We start from the raw sequence: 17,203 nt of genomic DNA on the forward strand, positions 1-17,203 counted from the left end.
ACGTGGGGCAGCTTGAGTGATCTCAGTTCTCCCACCAGGTATCAAACTGTGCCCCCTTCTGTGGAAGTGTGGACTCTGAACCACTGGACTGCCAGGGAATTTGTGACATAATGTTAATGTTTGACCAAGGCACAAAACTTTAAATTCATTAACCAGTTTCTTTTTTTTTTAATTATTGGAGGATAATTACTTTACAATATTGTGATGGTTTTCGGCATACACTGACATGAATCAGCTACGGGTGCGCATGTGTCCCCCACCCTGAACGCATCACCCACCTCCTTCCCCACCCCCAGTTTCTTTTTTAAGATCTAGCATTCTTACTGAAGGCTTCTGTCTTACTTTGGACCACTTGTACGCAGTACTCCGTCTGCCTATAGTCTGTTTAACTTAACAAAATAAAAATTAATTTCTGACCAGATTTATGGGGGACATAAACATTTCTGTTATCAAAGTGTTTGCATAACCAAAAGTACAATATTAAGATGAAGATGCTTCCTATTTCTTTCAGAAAATAGTACTTTATAAGCTTGCTGTATCTTTAATGTCTTTATTGTTGAATGACAATGAGTAGTTGATAGGAAAAAAAACCAACTATATACTTGCTTTATGATAGCGCATCTATCACAGATTTAAAAATGAAATTTCTACAGAAATAGGAACTAATTTAACAAGGGAAAATGTTTTCCTCATTCAGACTTCTTTGAAGTGGTAATGGCTGCAACCTGCAGCATTTAAAAAATGGCTATAAAAGAGCTCTGTCTTATGAATTTAGATTCAGTAATGTAAAAAGCTATTAAGATATTAAGAAGAGGTGGCAAGAATACACAGAAGAACTGTACAAAAAGAGCTTCACGACCCAGATAATCATGATGGTGTGATCACTGACCTAGAGCCAGACATCCTGGAATGTGAAGTCAACTGGGCCTTAGAAGGCATCACTACAAACAAAACTAGTGGAGGTGATGAAATTCCAGTTGAGCTATTTGAAATCCTGAAAGATGATGCTGTGAAAGTGCTGCACTCAACATGCCAGCAAATTTGGAAAACGCAGCAGTGGCCACAGGACTGGAAAAGGTCAGTTTTCATTCCAATCTCAAAGAAAGGCAATGCCAAAGAATGCTCCAAGTACCGCACAATTGCACTCATCTCACATGCTAGTAAAGTAATGCTCAAAATTCTGCAAGCCAGGCTTCAGCAATATGTGAATGGTGAACTTCCAGATGTTCAAGCTGGTTTTAGAAAAGACAGAGGAACCAGAGATCAAATTGCCAACATCCTCTGGATCATCAAAAAAGCAAGAGAGTTCCAGAAAAACATCTATTTCTGGTTTATTGACTATGCCAAAGCCTTTGACTGTGTGGATCACAATAAACTGTGGAAAATCCTGAAAGACATGGGAATCAGACCACCTGACCTGCCTCTTGAGAAATTTGTATGCAGGTCAGAAAGCAACAGTTAGAACTGGACATGGAACAACAGACTGGTTCCAAATAGGAAAAGGAGTACGTCAAGGCTGTATATTGTCACCCTGCTTATTTAACTTCTATGCAGAGTACATCATGAGAAACATTGGGCTGGAAGAAGCACAAGCTGGAATCAAGATTGCTGGGAGAAATATCAATAACCTCAGATATGCAGATGACACCACACTTAATGCAGAAAGTGAAGAGGAACTAAAAATAAAAAGCCTCTTGATGAAGATAAAAGAGGAGAATGAAAAAGTTGGCTTCAAGCTCAGCATTCAGAAAACTAAGATCATGGCATCAGATCCCATCACTTCATGGCAGATAGATGGGGAAACAGTGTCAGACTTTATGTTTGGGGGCTCCAAAATCACTGCAGATATTGATTGCAGCCATGAAATTAAAGGACGCTTACTCCTTGGAAGGAAAGTTATGACCAACCTAGATAGTATATTCAAAAGCAGAGATATTACTTTGCCAACAAAGGTCCGTCTAGTCAAGGCTATGGTTTTTTCTGTGGTCATGTATGGATGTGAGAGTTGGACTGTGAAGAAAGCTGAGCGCCGAAGAATTGATGCTTTTGACCTGTGGTGTTGGAGAAGACTCTTGAGAGTCCCTTGGACTGCAAGGAGATCCAACCGGTCCATCCTAAAGGAGGTCAGTCCTGGGTGTTCATTGGAAGGACTGATGCTAAAGCTGAAACTCCAATACTTTGGCCACCTCATGGGAAGAGTTGACTCATTGGAAAAGACCCTGATGCTGGGAGGGATTGGGGGCAGGAGGAGAAGGGGACGACAGAGGATGAGCTGACTGGATGGCCTCACCGACTCGATGGACATGAGTTTGAGTGAACTCAGGGAGTTGGTGATGGACAGGGAGGCCTGTGATTCATGAGGTGATTCATGGGGTGATTCGTGCTGTGATTCATGGGGTCGCAAGTAGTCGGATGTGACTGAGCGACTGAAGTGAACTGAACATAAAAAGCAGATGAAAGTGGATTATTTCTTAAACAAATTAGGAAAACTACTGATAATCAAAGATTTTAAAGCAACTGTGGCACATAACTGAAGCATAAATCAAGATGGAGGGCTCAAAGACTTTTTAATTTCCTAAAATAAAAAAAAAAAGTTATCGTTGCAACATACAGGATTTCTTCCCTTATTTTAATCTTAGGAATTTTAAAGAATAGGCAGTGGATTACATACACACATTTGAGTCCCCGCACAAACATGCAAACATGGACAGACATAGTGGTAAGTAGAGTGTCTAGTTCCTTCTTCCTACCGGCTAACCCTCACTACCACTGATCTATACCTCCTATATGTACCACCCTTTGGACTGTTTATATCCTTGTCTTTGTATGGTGCTTCCTACAATTGTACATGGTATAAACTGTAAGATACTAGTCTTCAGCCCTTTCTTAAAAGCAAGGATTGTGTCATTCTATGTTTTTCAATTTTATGGCTGATACATAGTAGTCACTCTGTTGTGTTGACTATACTGCTGTTTTCTAATTTTTAACAAACTTTAACTTCCGTTTTACCTTGGCAGGTTTGTTTCTTCTGATAGATGCTAGAACACTGGCATGTTAAGTTTCAGAATATCTTTCTTCCCACATTTTACATAAGGATGAATTCAGGTCGCTCTTAATCAACTCAGAATTTATAAGATGAAGATTGTGTATTTCTATTTCTACTATAACAGAATTGCCATAAACTTGTCTTTAGAACAACATACATTTTATTCTCTTACTGTTCTTAAAGGCTAAAGTTTGCAGTTAGTTTTACTGGACTAGAGTCAAAGTGTCAGCATGTCTTGATCCTTCTGGAGGCTCTGAGGAGAGAATCCATTTTCTTTTTTCAGCTTATGTAAGCCTCCTATATTCCTTGGCTTATGTCTGTGTCTCCAAAGCACATTAATCTCTGTTTTTCTTATCAGTTGCCTTCTCCTCCTCTTGTAGTCTAATCTTCCCTGCCTGCTTCTTGTTAGACCACTTGTGATTATAAGACCTTTTAGAACTAAGACCCAAGAAAGATGTACTTTCCATTATAGGGGACTGGAATGCAAAAGTGGGAAGTCAAGAAACACCTGAAGTAACAGGCAAATTTGGCCTTGGAGTACAGAATGAAGCAGGGCAAAGGCTAACAAGAATTTTGCCAAGAGAATGCATTGGTCATAGCAAACACCCTCTTCCAACAACACAAGAGAAGACTACACATGGACATCACTAGATGGCCAACAATGAAATCAGATTGATTATATTCTTTGCAGACAAAGATGGAGAAGCTCTATACAGTCAGCAAAAAGAAGACCAGGAGCTGACTGTGGCTCAGATCATGAACTCCTTATTGCCAAATTCAGACTTAAATTGAAGAAAGTAGGGAAAACCACTAGACCATTCAGGTATGACCTAAATCAAATTCCTTAAGATTATACAGTGGAAGTGACAAATAGATTCAAGGGATTAAATCTGATAGAGTGCCTGATGAACTATGGGATGAGGTTCGTGACATTGTACAGGAGACAGGGATCAAGATCATCCCCAAGACAAAGAAATGCAAAAAAGCAAAATGGCTGTCTGAGGAGGCCTTAGAAATAGCTGTGAAGAGAAGAGAAGAGAAAAGCAAAGGAGAAAAGGAAAGATATACCCATCTGAATGCAGAGTTCCCAAGAATAGCAAGGAGAGAGAAGAAAGCCTTCCTCAGTGATCAGTGCAAAGAAATAGAGGAAAACAATAGAGGGGAAAAGACTAGAGATCTCTTCAAGAATAGTAAAGATATCAAGGGACCATTTCATGCAAAGATGGATTCAATAAAGGACAGAAATGGTATGGACCTAACAGAAGCCTAAGATATTAAGAAGAGGTGGCAAGAATACACAGAAGAACAGTATAAAAAAGATCTTAACGACCCAGATAATCATGATGGTGTGATCACTCACCTAGAGCCAGACATCCTGGAATGTGAAGCCAAGTGGGCCTTAGGAAGCATCACTGCGAAAAAGGCTAGTGGACGTGATGGAATTCCAGTTGAGCTATTTGAAATCCTAAAAGAAGATGAGGCTGTGAGTGCTGCACTTAATATGCCAGCAAATTTGGAAAATTCATCAGTCAATTCAGCAGTGGTCACAGGACTGGAAAAGATCAGTTTTCATTCCAATTCCAAAGAAAGGCAATGCCAAAGAATGCTCAAACCACCACACAAGTGCACTCATCTCAATGCTAGCAAAGTATTGCTGAAATTTCTTCAAGCAGGCTTCAGTAATACGTGAACCGTGAATTTCCAGATGTTCAAGCCGGTTTTAGAAAAGGCAGAGGAACCAGAGATCAAATTTCCAACATCTGCTGGATCATGGAAAAAGCAAGAGTGTTCCAGAAAAACATCTATTTCTGCTTTATTGACTGTGCCAAACCTTTGACTGTGTGGATGACAATAAACTGTGGAAAATTCTGAAAGAGATGGGAATACCAGACCACCTGACCTTCCTCTTGAGAAACCTATATGCAGGTGAGGAAGCAACAGTTAGAACTGGACATGGAATGACAGACTGGTTCCAAACAGGAAAAGGAGTACGTCAAGGCTGTATATTGTCACCCTGCTTATTTAACTTCTGTGCAGAGTACATCATGAGAAACGTTGGGCTGGAAGAAGCACAAGCTGGAATCAAGATTGCCGGGAGAAATATCAGTAACCTCAGATATGCAGATGACACCACCCTTATGGCAGAAAGTGAAGAACTAAAAAGCCTCTTGATGAAGGTGAAAGAGGAGACTGAAAAAATTGGCTTAAAGCTCAGCATTCAGAAAGCAAAGATCATGGCCTCTAGTCCCATCACTTCATGACAAATAGATGGGGAAAGAGTGGAAACAGTGTCAGACTTTATTTTTGGGGCTCCAAAATCACTACAGATAGTGACTGCAGCCATGAAATTAAAACACACTTACTCCTTGGAAGAAAAGTTATGACCAACCTAGATAGCATATTCAAAAGCAGAGACATTACTTTGCCAACAAAGTTCTGTCTAGTCAAGGCTATGGTTTTTGCAGTAGTCATGTATGGATGTGAGAGTTGGACTATAAAGAAAGCCTAGTGCCAAAGAATTGATGCTTTTGAACTGTGGTGTTGGAGAAGATTCTTGAGAGTCCCTTAGACTGCAAGGAGAGCCAAGCAGTCCATCTTAAGTTCAGTTGAGTTCAGTTACTCATTCGTGTCCGACTCTTTGCGACCCCATGAACTGCAGCACGCCAGGCCTCCCTGTCCATCACCACCTCCTGGATTTCACCCAAACTCATGTCCATCGATTTGGTGATGCCATCCAGCCATCTCATCCTCTGTCATCCCCTTTTTCTCCTGCCCCCAGTCCCTCCCAGCATCAGGGTCTTTTCCAATGAGTCAACTCTTCGCATGAGATGGCCAAAGTATTGGAGTTTCAACTTTAGTCCTTCCAATGAACACCAAGGCAGGACTGATCTCCTTTAGAATGGACTGGTTGGATCTTCTTGCAGACCAAGGGACTCTCAAGAATCTTCTCCAACACCACAGTTCAAAAGCATCAATTCTGTGGCGCTCAGCCTTCTTCACAGTCCAACTCTCACATCCATACATGACCACTGGAAAAACCATAGCCTTGACTAGACGGACCTTTGTTGGCAAAGTAACGTCTCTGCTTTTGAATATGCTATCTAGGTTGGTCATAACTTTCCTTCCAAGGAGTTAGCGTCTTTTAATTTCATGGTTGCAGTCACCATCTGCAGTGATTTTGGAGCCCCCAAAAATAAAGTCTGACACTGTTTCCACTTTTTCCCCATCTATTTCCCATGAAGTGTGATGGGACCAGATGCCATAATCTTCGTTTTCTGAATGTGAGCTTTAAGCCAACTTTTTCACTCTCCTCTTTCACCTTCATCAAGAGGCCTTTTAGTTCCTCTTCACTTTCTGCCATAAGGGTGGTGTCATCTGCATATCTGAGGTGATTGATATTTCTCCCGGCAATCTTGATTCCAGCTTGTGCTTCTTCCAGCCCAACGTTTCTCATGATGTACTCTGCACAGAAGTTAAATAAGCAGGGTGACAATATACAGCCTTGACATACATACAGCCTTGACATACTCCTTTTCCTGTTTGGAACCAGTCTGTCTTTCCATGTCCAGTTCTAACTGTTGCTTCCTCACCTGCATATAGGTTTCTCAAGAGGAAGGTCAGGTGGTCTGGTATTCCCATCTCTTTCAGAATTTTCCACAGTTTATTGTCATCCACACAGTCAAAGGTTTGGCACAGTCAATAAAGCAGAAATAGATGTTTTTCTGGAACTGTCTTCCTTTTTCGATGATCCAGCAGATGTTGGCAGTTTGATCTCTGGTTCCTCTGCCTTTTCTAAAACCGGCTTGAACATCTGGAAATTCACGGTTCATGTATTGCTGAAGCCTGGTTTGGAGAATTTTGAACATTACTTTGCTAGCATTGAGATGAGTTCCATCGTGCGGTATTTTGATCATTCTTTGGCATTGCTTTTCTTTGGAATTGGAATGAAAACTGATCTTTTGCAGTCCTGTGACCACTGCTGAATTGACTGATGAATTTTCCAAATTTGCTGGCATATTAAGTGCAGCACTCACAGCCTCATCTTCTTTTAGGATTTCAAATAGCTCAACTGGAATTCCATCACCTCCAGTAGCTTTGTTTATAGTGATGCTTTCTAAGGCCCACTTGACTTCACATTCCAGGATGTCTGGCTCTAGTTCAGTGATCACACCATCGTGATTATCGGGTCATGAAGATCTTTTTTGTACAGTTCTTCTGTGTATTCTTGCCACCTCTTCTTAATGTCGTCCGCTTATGTTAGGTCCATACCACTTCTGTCCTTTATCGAGCCCGTCTTTGCAAGAAATGTTCCCTTGGTATCTCTGATTTTCTTGAAGAGATCTCTAGTCTTTCCCTTTCTGTTGTTTTCCTCTTATTTCTTTGCATTGATCGCTGAGGAAGGCTCTCTTATCTCCTTGCTATTCTTTGGAACTCTGCATTCAGATGCTTATTTCTTTCCTTTTTTGCTTCTTTTGTTTTTAGAGCTATTTGTAAGGCCTCCCCAGACAGCCATCTTGCTTTTTTTGCATTTCTTTTCCATGGGGATGGTCTTGATCCCTGTCTCCTGTACAGTGTCACGAACCTCCGTCCATAGTTCATCAAGCGCTCTGTCAGATGTAGTCACTTAAATCTATTTCTCACTTCCACTGTATAATCATAGGGATTTGATTTAGGTCATACCTGAATGATCTAGTGGTTTTCCGTACTTTCTCCAAGTCTGAATTTGGCAATAAGCAGTTCATGATCTGAGCCACAGTTAGTTCCTGGTCTTGTTTTTGCTGACTGTATAGAGCTTCTCCATCTTTGGCTGCAAAGAATATAATCAATCTGATTTCAGTGTTGACCATCTGGTGATATCCATGTGTAGAGTCGTCTCTTGTGTTGTTGGAAGAGGGTGTTTGCTATGACCAGTGTGTTTTCTTGCCAAAACTCTATTAGTCCTTGCTCTGCGTCATTCCATATTCCAAGGCCAAATTTGCTTGTTACTTCAGGTGTTTCTTGACTTCCTACTTTTGCATTCCAGTTCCCTATAATGAAAAAGACATCTTTTTTGGGTGTTAGTTCCAAAAGGTCTTGTAGGTCTTCATAGAAGTGTTCAAGTTCACCTTTTTCAGCGTTACTGGTACAGTCCATCTTAAAGGAGATCAATCCTGAGTCTTCAGTGGGAGGACTGATGTTGAAGCTGAAACTCCAATACTTTGGCCACGTGATGCGAAAAGCTGACTGACTGGAAAAGACCATGATACTGGGAAAGACTGAAGGCAGGAGGAGAAGGGGCGACGGACGATGAGATGGTTGGATGACATCACCTACTCAATAGACATGAGTTGGGTAAACCTCAGGAGTTGGTGATGGACAGGGAGGCCTGGCCTGCTGTGATCCAAGGGGTTGCAAAGAGTCAGACATGACTGAACGATTGAACTGAAACTGATGACATTTTAGAGCCTATCAGAGAATCCAGGACAGTGTTGCCATCGCAGGAGCTTTAATTTAGTTACACTCGCAAAATCTCCTTTGCCATATAAAGGCATACAATTTTCCAGTGGTTAGGATCTGGATATCTTTCGGTGCCATTATTACCAACCACATATTGTAATGAAGAAGCAGCTTAAAAGTTTTTTTATTTGCATATTAATGCTTATTTTATCTTCCCAAATGGGTGTTATTTTCCCCCAATGAAATAACTTAGTGGAATAACATTTTACCCAGCTCTTAACACTCATTTCTTTCTTCTTATCTATGACATATGAATGAGTAGTTCACATATAGGCATCGTGTATAATTTCCTTATTTTTTCCTGAAAATATTTCTTAATGTTGTTGTTTTGTGTTGTAGTTGGTGTAATACGGTGCCCAGTATGCCGCCAAGAATGCAGACAGATAGACCTCGTGGATAATTATTTTGTGAAAGATACATCTGAAACCCCTAGCAGTTCTGATGAGAAATCAGAACAGGTATGCGTCTCAATTTTTCTTTATATTACTTTCTTCATTATCAGAATGTACATTGTAAGAAAACATGCTTGAATTGTTACATAAATTAGGATAGTTATGCCCTAGTTTCGTCTTTAAATTTGAAAATGAAGAGTATCTTTATTCTACACCCTCAGACCTGGCTAAAAGAGATTAAAAGTTATCACTTAAAAATTCAAAGCTTGTGTCGATTTTGTGTTCTGAGACTTAGATTTTTACCCACTTGAATGTTTGATCTGGAAGGGAAGGATTTTGTTGAAGAGAAATGGATAGCAAGATGATTTTATTCTAGGTACAGTGAATTAGTATGTTTGAGAGTAAGGTAGAAAAGTTTTACTTGTTTATTTTGTGGATATATCGTTTGTAAATTTAATGTAGGTTAGCATTTCTTTCCTCTTTCAGGTATGTACTAGTTGTGAAGACAATGCGAGTGCAGTTGGCTTTTGTGTCGAGTGTGGAGAATGGCTATGTAAGACATGCATTGAAGCACATCAAAGAGTAAAATTCACTAAGGATCACTTGATCAGGAAGAAAGAAGATGTCTCAGGTAAGAGAGAAGCAGTTTTAATGATTACTATTCATCTCTCTCTTTAGCCCCTGTAGCATTTGTACTTAACTTTACAAGCTTTTGATACCAATATCGGTAAGAATTTATGAATTTAGACAAAAATGGTGTTTAGTTTTAAAATATATGTTTTATTTTACTGCAGAGTCTGTTGGAGCATCTGGTCAGCGCCCTGTTTTCTGCCCTGTTCACAAACAAGAACAGTTGAAACTTTTCTGTGAAACGTGTGATAGACTGACATGTAGAGACTGTCAGCTATTGGAACACAAAGAACATAGGTACAGAAGTCGTTATTGCTTATCAAGAAATATTATTAAAAGTTCTTATAGAATTATTTTTCCTAAAACAGATTTTTTTGTGTGTTTTGTGTCTTAGAGCAAGATACATTTTTTGGTAAAATATTTAATGGTTTCTATATTCATATCTAATTGTCTTATGGATATTTATTGAAAATGTATTAATTAGTGTGTGGATTTGGGTTGCAATAATAAGAGTTGTATTATTTCTTCATATACAGTCCCTCCGGTTCAAACTCACTTTTTTTTTTTTCAAGTGTTCTGTGGTATTTATCACAGGGTTATGGGCTTTGGGCTGTCATGTTAAAAGGTAGTATTTTCATGTGTATGACTGATAGCCATTTTAGCATCAAAGCATGTAAATATACTGATTTCATGTCAGATTTAGTTTGTAGAAAAACTGGGGATTTATAAGCATCCAAGTAGCATAGTTACTGATTCATTAAAATATAGCTTTGTGTTTCAACCCTTTTACCCTCAGAATGCAATAATGTTCACTTATCACCAGCCTGTCACATCAGAACTGTTCTGGAAACTACTGAAATTTCTAGTTAGTTGTTAAGTTCAATTAACCACACTTAAATGTTTAACTCTAGGATGTTTTAGAGCTTTTAATTTGTTAGAGCCATTGGACTTTTTACAGTTCTCTTAGAGAGAGGATACATGAATCCTATTCACTAACAAGTATTGCATCCATAATTTGTGCTGGGCACTTTTCTGAATGCCACATGTTTAATTCATACCAACCGCCCATGAAGTGTTGGTACTGACATCTCAGCTGTTTCAAAGTGAGCAAGTCTACTTACAGAAAGCTTTAATAATGTATACAGCATGTCCCCGTAAGTGGTAGAGCTAGGACTTGCACATAGTCAGTTGGAGTCCAGATCTGTTTTAGCTCATTTGCTCACTTTCTCCCATGTGATATTCAGAATATAGAATACAGTGTGTGGAATCTTTCAAACTTGATCTCATACAGGTAATGTTATGTTTCCTTTTTCAAGACACCTTTCACTGTTCTACAGCCCATTTGGGTAGAAATGCTACTTTAAACTTTCATATCCTTTGTTACAAAGTGTTTCATCTTACCTACAAATTAGCTATTGTTTTATTGGAGGTGACTAATTTTGTAGATGCCTTCACTTTGGGTCCAGATCTAATCCTTGTTTTGTAATAAATCTAAGTAAGACATTAAATTACTTTCTCATAGCTGCTGTCAGGTTTTTGGGCTTTTAGACTTCTTGTGGCTTTTTAAATTGATGGTGTAAAGCAAAAATAATAGGAACACAGCATTCTTTTTCCTGTGAAAGAATAACTTCATTGACACCTCAAAGTTTCACGGTAATTTATCCTTCCTTTTCCGTCACCACTTTCCTTTACCATTATATCGAATTCCCAGTTGCCTCTCCTGCCTTTTCTTTAGTTCTTTCACACTTTGGATTTCCTGGGTGAACTGTGGCAGAGCCAATGGCATTGGGCTTGAAGCCTTGGCCCCTGTCGCAGCTCGTTCACAGCCAGCGTCCTTGCTTTGAGTTTTACCGTCAGATTCGCTCTGTCTGCACTGCTGCCAGTACCATTTGGCTGACATGTGCCTCACCTACCCCAGCCACTTTAAAAACACCCTTCCGTGTACCTCACAGAGCCTAAAGTGTTCAGGATATAGCACTCATCAATGGCACCCCACTCCAGTACTCTTGCCTGGAAAATCCCATGGACGGAGGAGCCTGGTGAGCTGCAGTCCATGGGGTCGCTAAGAGTCGGATAAGACTGAGCGACTTGACTTTCACTTTTCACTTTCATGCATTGGAGAAGGAAATGGCAACCCACTCCAGTGTTCTTGCCTGGAGAATCCCAGGGACAGGGGAGCCTGGTGGGCTGCCGTCTATGGGGTTGCACAGAGTCGGACATGACTGAAGTGACTTAGCAGCAGCGAGTCTTACCAGACTGTTTCCTTATCATCTGCACAAAGTTCAGAAACAGTCCTCAAGACCACTCTTTTGTCATACCAACTTCAGGGTTCAGTAAAAACGCATACACAGGGGATAACAGCATGCAGGCCAGCTCATTGATATGATTCATTATTACATTCTTCAGTTAAAGTGGTACCCTTCTAAACAGATTGCTTTCTGTACACTTTGGAACCACCATCCATAAACCACACAGCTCTTTGTTAGCTAATAGCTGTTTTTAGAGTACCACCTATGTGATCATAGCATTCAGCAGTTCCTTTGGTAGTTCCAAAGTCATGTTTAGAGGGAAAGAGAGTATAGTGACTCAGACAATAAATAATCTGCCTAAAATGCAGGAGACCCTGGTTTGATCCCTGGGTCAGGAAGCTCTCCTGGAGAAAGAAATGGCAATCCACTCCAGTATTATTGCCTGGAGAATCCCATGGACAGAGGAGCCTGGCAGGCTACAGTTCCATGGGGTATCAAGAGTCGGACACAACTCAGTGACTAACACTTTCACTTTCACCTGCTCATAAATATGATAAAATATTTTTTTGCATCCTCTTGGTTGCATGTTCCTGCACAAACCCATCTCTGTTTTTGTGGAACACTTCTGGACTCTGCCTTCCTTATTTGTTTTCTCCTGTCACTCAAGACATAAGGGGTATTTCAGGTTTCATGGTTATGTTATGCCCTTCAGTCACAGTGTCAACCTCAGTGCCCAGTGGCAAACTAGTAATTTTCTCTTAAATAGCATATGTTTTACCATGGCATCCAGAAATTTTCTGGTCCAAAATCCTGGATCTCTGCTGAGTGGCACTCAGAGGTTTTTGCTGTATGTTTCAATCTTCGTATGTGTTGCTAACACTTCCAAAATCACGTCTAGTTGTGGATCACAGGGTCCGTAAGCATCAAGAGAAAGACTCCTTTTTACTGTTCAGACATAGTTCAGGTCCTCATTCAAATATGATTTTCTTTTGGGTGGTTGTATTGGTAAAATTCCCAGATGTGGAGTATATATTCTTTAAAATTCAAATATACCAACCAAATATTGGCGCTACTTGTTTAGTTCTAGGGATGTAGGTGGCAGAAGCTGTTTATTTTTTTTTTCGCCTGTGGAATGATAAAGGTGGCTCCTACCTAGCTTATCTCTAAGAATAAACATAAATTAGGGTCTTTCCACATGAAAAACTGCATTTGGCTTTTCTTCAGAGTTAGAGGGAAAATTTTTTTTGCATGTTCAGTCCCTGAATGCCACTTATTATTAAGTCTGCTGTATATATTTTTTCTCTTGTTCAAACCACATCAAGGACTGCTGATGCTGTGGTGGCATTATTGAGTTCAAGCTTTAAATAGTCTACTGTTAACTGGATGAACCATTTACTTTTTTCACAGGGTGCACATGGTTATTGTACAAAGAATTCATTGGTACAAATGAGAGCATAGCAGCTTCTCATTTGTCATTAAAGTCATAAATTCTTTTTATCCATTAGGTATCCTCTACTGTCACAATTCGACAACTTCTGTGGACTTGGACAGTTTTAATTGTTCCCATTTAGCATGTCTAATCAAGACTTGCCTTAAGGTGAACATGTATGTCTTGTGTTTTACTATATTAGACAATATCAGTAATACCCATTCTACTAATCATATAAAGGAGAGATAAAACTATTTCACATCATTTGTTCGTATCAGTATGTTCCAGCTTTCACCCAGACTTTCACTTTAATGCTGTCAACCATCCCTCTCTTTCCAGTCTAACCTTAACGTCCATTATGACTTCAGCAGGTTTTAGAATCATAGCACATTAGGCTCCTATGTCAAGGAGTCCCAGAAATGTCTTTTATCCAACCCCAGGCTATTTTACTCACACAAATGCATATTACCTTGTGTTTTCCAGCTGGACTTTGAGCCAGAAGACCCTGGCCTCTCCTTCAGTTCTCAATTTGATTAGTCCATGGAATAGTTGCTCCAGGGAGTACAAGGTCAGGTTCTCATTGTCATCTTTTCCAGCTTTTAACATTTCTTCCTCCAGCTTTTAACATTTCTTCATACTAGGGTGAATGTAACAGAGATGTTTAATGCCTTTTAACATTGAGGACCAGCAGTAGCTCCCATTGGTCCTCCCAACCCCCTAGAGTGCTGCATTTAAGTCCTTTGTTTCAACCCTGTCATTGTTTGTTTTATTCGTATCTTCCCACCTCCCCATTTTTAAACAGCCATCTAAAATTTTTCATCCTTTTGGGATTAAATCCCTTGACTCTCTTGTTTGTCTTTTCCTATGTTCTTGTGAATCACCCGTTTTCTCAGCATCTGTAAGGCCCATAAAGCTGAGACAATAAATCTGATAAGGCATCTCAGATTATTGCTAGGTTTTGCAGCAGAAAAATTCCATGGGGGTACCCATGTATAAGGGCCCCCCTTAACTGTATTATTTACCTTGACTTTAGTAAGAGGCATACTGAGTAGACGAATATCCTGATCTTCATAATGCTAATCTCGCATGGCTTGAATAAGAGGCATGTCAGTCAGTTCTTCTGAGAAGTTCTAGTTGGCATTTATAGGAGAAGGACAATCACCTGTGTGAGGGTAAAAAAAACGTTACAGGGGCTTTTATCCAGTCCACTAAGCTAGCTGTCCCCTCGGGAATGACCTGCTGTGTAATAGAGGTTTTGGATAACCATCTGTGGTGGTTCAGCAATGAGTGGTGGGTCCCACATCAGCTCAGACATTGCTCTTCTATTCTGCAGCATTCAAAATCAACAATGCTGCCTCTAAGTGTTGTCACTCTCACAGTATTTTCATAAAGGTATTTTCAGGAAGCATACAATGTCTACCCACAAAATGAAATAATTCCTTAGCATTTTACACTCTGATTTCATTAGTTTCTTGATTTTGTCTTTTCTTAACCTGGACTACATTGTTATTGGAAGTTGTAGAGGTGCTGCCTGTTTTCCCAGTGTAATTTTTCCATTTGGAATGGCCCTTAGGCTAGTGGCTATAGCTCAGCCTGGCTGCAATCTAAGCTTTGCCCAGTGAGTGTCAGGATCTGTCCCAACACACTCTTCATTTTAGGTAGTACAGATGACAATATCCAAGGGATTGTTTAATTACCTTATTTCTTATTAGTTTGCATTTCCTTGTTTTTCCAGTGAGTCAGCTCCTAGGGAGTTGGATCTAGTTTCTAAGTTCCGTTGGTAACTTTTACCTCTAATAACCACAGCTGCAGTTACATACTATCATTGAGTAGATAGTCATCCAAGAATCAAAGGTTCATAACCCTTGTCATCTTTTCCTCCTCCTTCCCTACCACAAGTTTCAATGAGTCAGTGTCATTCTAGTGAATTCTACTTTTGATGTTAAGTATGAAGTTAGAGGACAATTCACAGATCCTCTCTTACTTCTGATACCAACTGTAGAATTTGGGGTGATCCCCCAAACCATTCACAGTTCTAAATAAAATTTATCTTACTCATTCTCACTCTGGCACCAGTTCCAAGTTCAGAATTTCCCAAGACTACCCTCAGATTTAATAATTTGTTACAACTCACTGAAAGCTGTAAATTTACAGCTAACATTTATTACAGTGAAAGGATATAGATTAAAATCATCCAAGGAAAAGGCATGGGGCAGAGTCTAGGAGAGTTCTAAATGTGGGATTTCCAGTTGTCTTTTCTCAGTGAAATTCTTAATGTAATTAACTCCTAGCAATGATGTGTGGCAGCATGAAGGGAATATTGCCAACCAAGGAGGCTTGCATGAGTCTTGGCGTCCAGGATTTTTATTGGAATTCTGTCATGTAGATACAGATGGAGTTTACTGTCCATGTAATTGACCTGTCTCCAGCCCTTCCTGATATTGAGCTGAAGACCCTACAATAAATCATATCCTTAGCATGTGGCCTTAAGGCCCCAAGTTGAAACAAAGGTACTTTTGTCAGGCAGTACATTTGAAGGGCATAGAGATGCCCTTCCAGCTGCTGAGGGCAAAGGCCAGACCTCTCTTTGGGCAAAGTTAAATTCTTAGAATCTGTTATCTCCTATTTATACTCTTAATGGTTTGCTTTTCTTAACGTACAGAACACTGTCAGTAGAACTATTTCTTTTATTGTTTTCTTTTTATTTCTTTAAATTATGAAAGTATATGATAACACATTTGCAAAAGACTTGGAAAATACAGAACAAAGTTACATGTGAAAGTGAAGTTGCTCAGTTGTGTCCGACTCTTTGCGGCCCTATGGACTGTAGCCTACCAGTCTCTACCGTCCATGGGATTTTTCCAGGCAGGAATACTGGAGTGGGTTGCCATTTCCTCCTCCAGGGGATCTTCCTGACCCAGGGATCGACCTTGGGTCTCCCGCATTGCAGGCAGACTCTTTACCATCTGAGCCACAAGAGAAAAACTGTATGTAAAAAGTTACATATAGTTCCACTATATATAATTATTTTTTCAGGTAGATAAATTAAGATTTTTAGTTGGAGTTTTAATATCAAACTCTCAAAAATTAGAATGAATAGACAGAAAAGTAGAAGGGTGTAGTAGACCTGAAAAGCACCATGAACCAATTCAACATAATTACAATTTATACAATTTTCACAAAACAGCAGGATACAAATTCTATTCAAGTTCCCATAGACTGTAAACCAGGAGACATTGAAACATATCTAGGGATGTAAAGCATGGTGCAGAAATTCCATGGTCTAAAGGTATTGAAATCATACAGAGTCTGTTTCAAGAACTATTTCTTAAAGCCAGTTCACTTTGGTATCTTGCCTTCTTTAACACTTTCATTCCAACTTATCTACTCCGTTTCCATGTCTGGACTTAAGGCCTTTTAGGGCTAGTTCAAGGGGCTCAGTTTCTCAGATGCTTATTAATCAAATTGGGTTTCCCATCTCTTCTTGATTCATTGATGTAATTGTGACAGTACATATTTTCTTAGAAAATCCCACCATCTAGTAGAGATTTAAAAATGTATTTCCTTAGAAATAGACCATAAAAGATTTTATTAGCATAGCCATAGATTTGAGTCATTGGTCATTTTAGCAATCTAATTTTTTAAATAATTTATTATATTTTAAAAGAAATATTCTAATCCTTACAGTTCTCTTTTGTTTTTGTTCTTTCCTAAGCTTGAGTCGGAAATGACTGAAGTGACTTAGCATGATGAATCTTGATTTTATAAGAAAGATGTGAATTTTTTCTTGATCAAACTTTAGCCTCATTCCAAGAATCATGACTGACTTATATGTGTACTCAAGTCACATCCAATTGTTTCTGGCCTTATGGACTGTAGCCTGCAAGGCTCCTCTGTCCATGGAATTCTCCAAGCAAGAACACTGGTGTGGGTTGCCATTTTCTCCTCCAGGGAATCTTCC

The 17,203-nt window shown here is 39.6% G+C and overlaps 1 protein-coding gene across 3 annotated transcripts in view; it reads left to right on the forward strand.

Moving 5' to 3' along the window:
• TRIM33 (tripartite motif containing 33) overlaps positions 1 to 17,203 on the forward strand; it is a 141,724-nt gene that overhangs the window by 51,006 nt on the left and 73,515 nt on the right. For all 3 annotated transcript variants that reach the window (XM_025288048.3, XM_025288049.3, XM_044944520.2), the window contains exons 2-4: positions 8,882 to 9,000; positions 9,421 to 9,565; positions 9,729 to 9,861. In XM_025288048.3, the coding sequence (XP_025143833.1) occupies positions 8,882 to 9,000; positions 9,421 to 9,565; positions 9,729 to 9,861 (397 nt within the window). The remainder of the gene's footprint in view (positions 1 to 8,881; positions 9,001 to 9,420; positions 9,566 to 9,728; positions 9,862 to 17,203) is intronic.

Source organism: Bubalus bubalis, chromosome 6, assembly GCF_019923935.1.
Source record: "Bubalus bubalis isolate 160015118507 breed Murrah chromosome 6, NDDB_SH_1, whole genome shotgun sequence".
Taxonomy (NCBI): domain Eukaryota; kingdom Metazoa; phylum Chordata; class Mammalia; order Artiodactyla; family Bovidae; genus Bubalus; species Bubalus bubalis.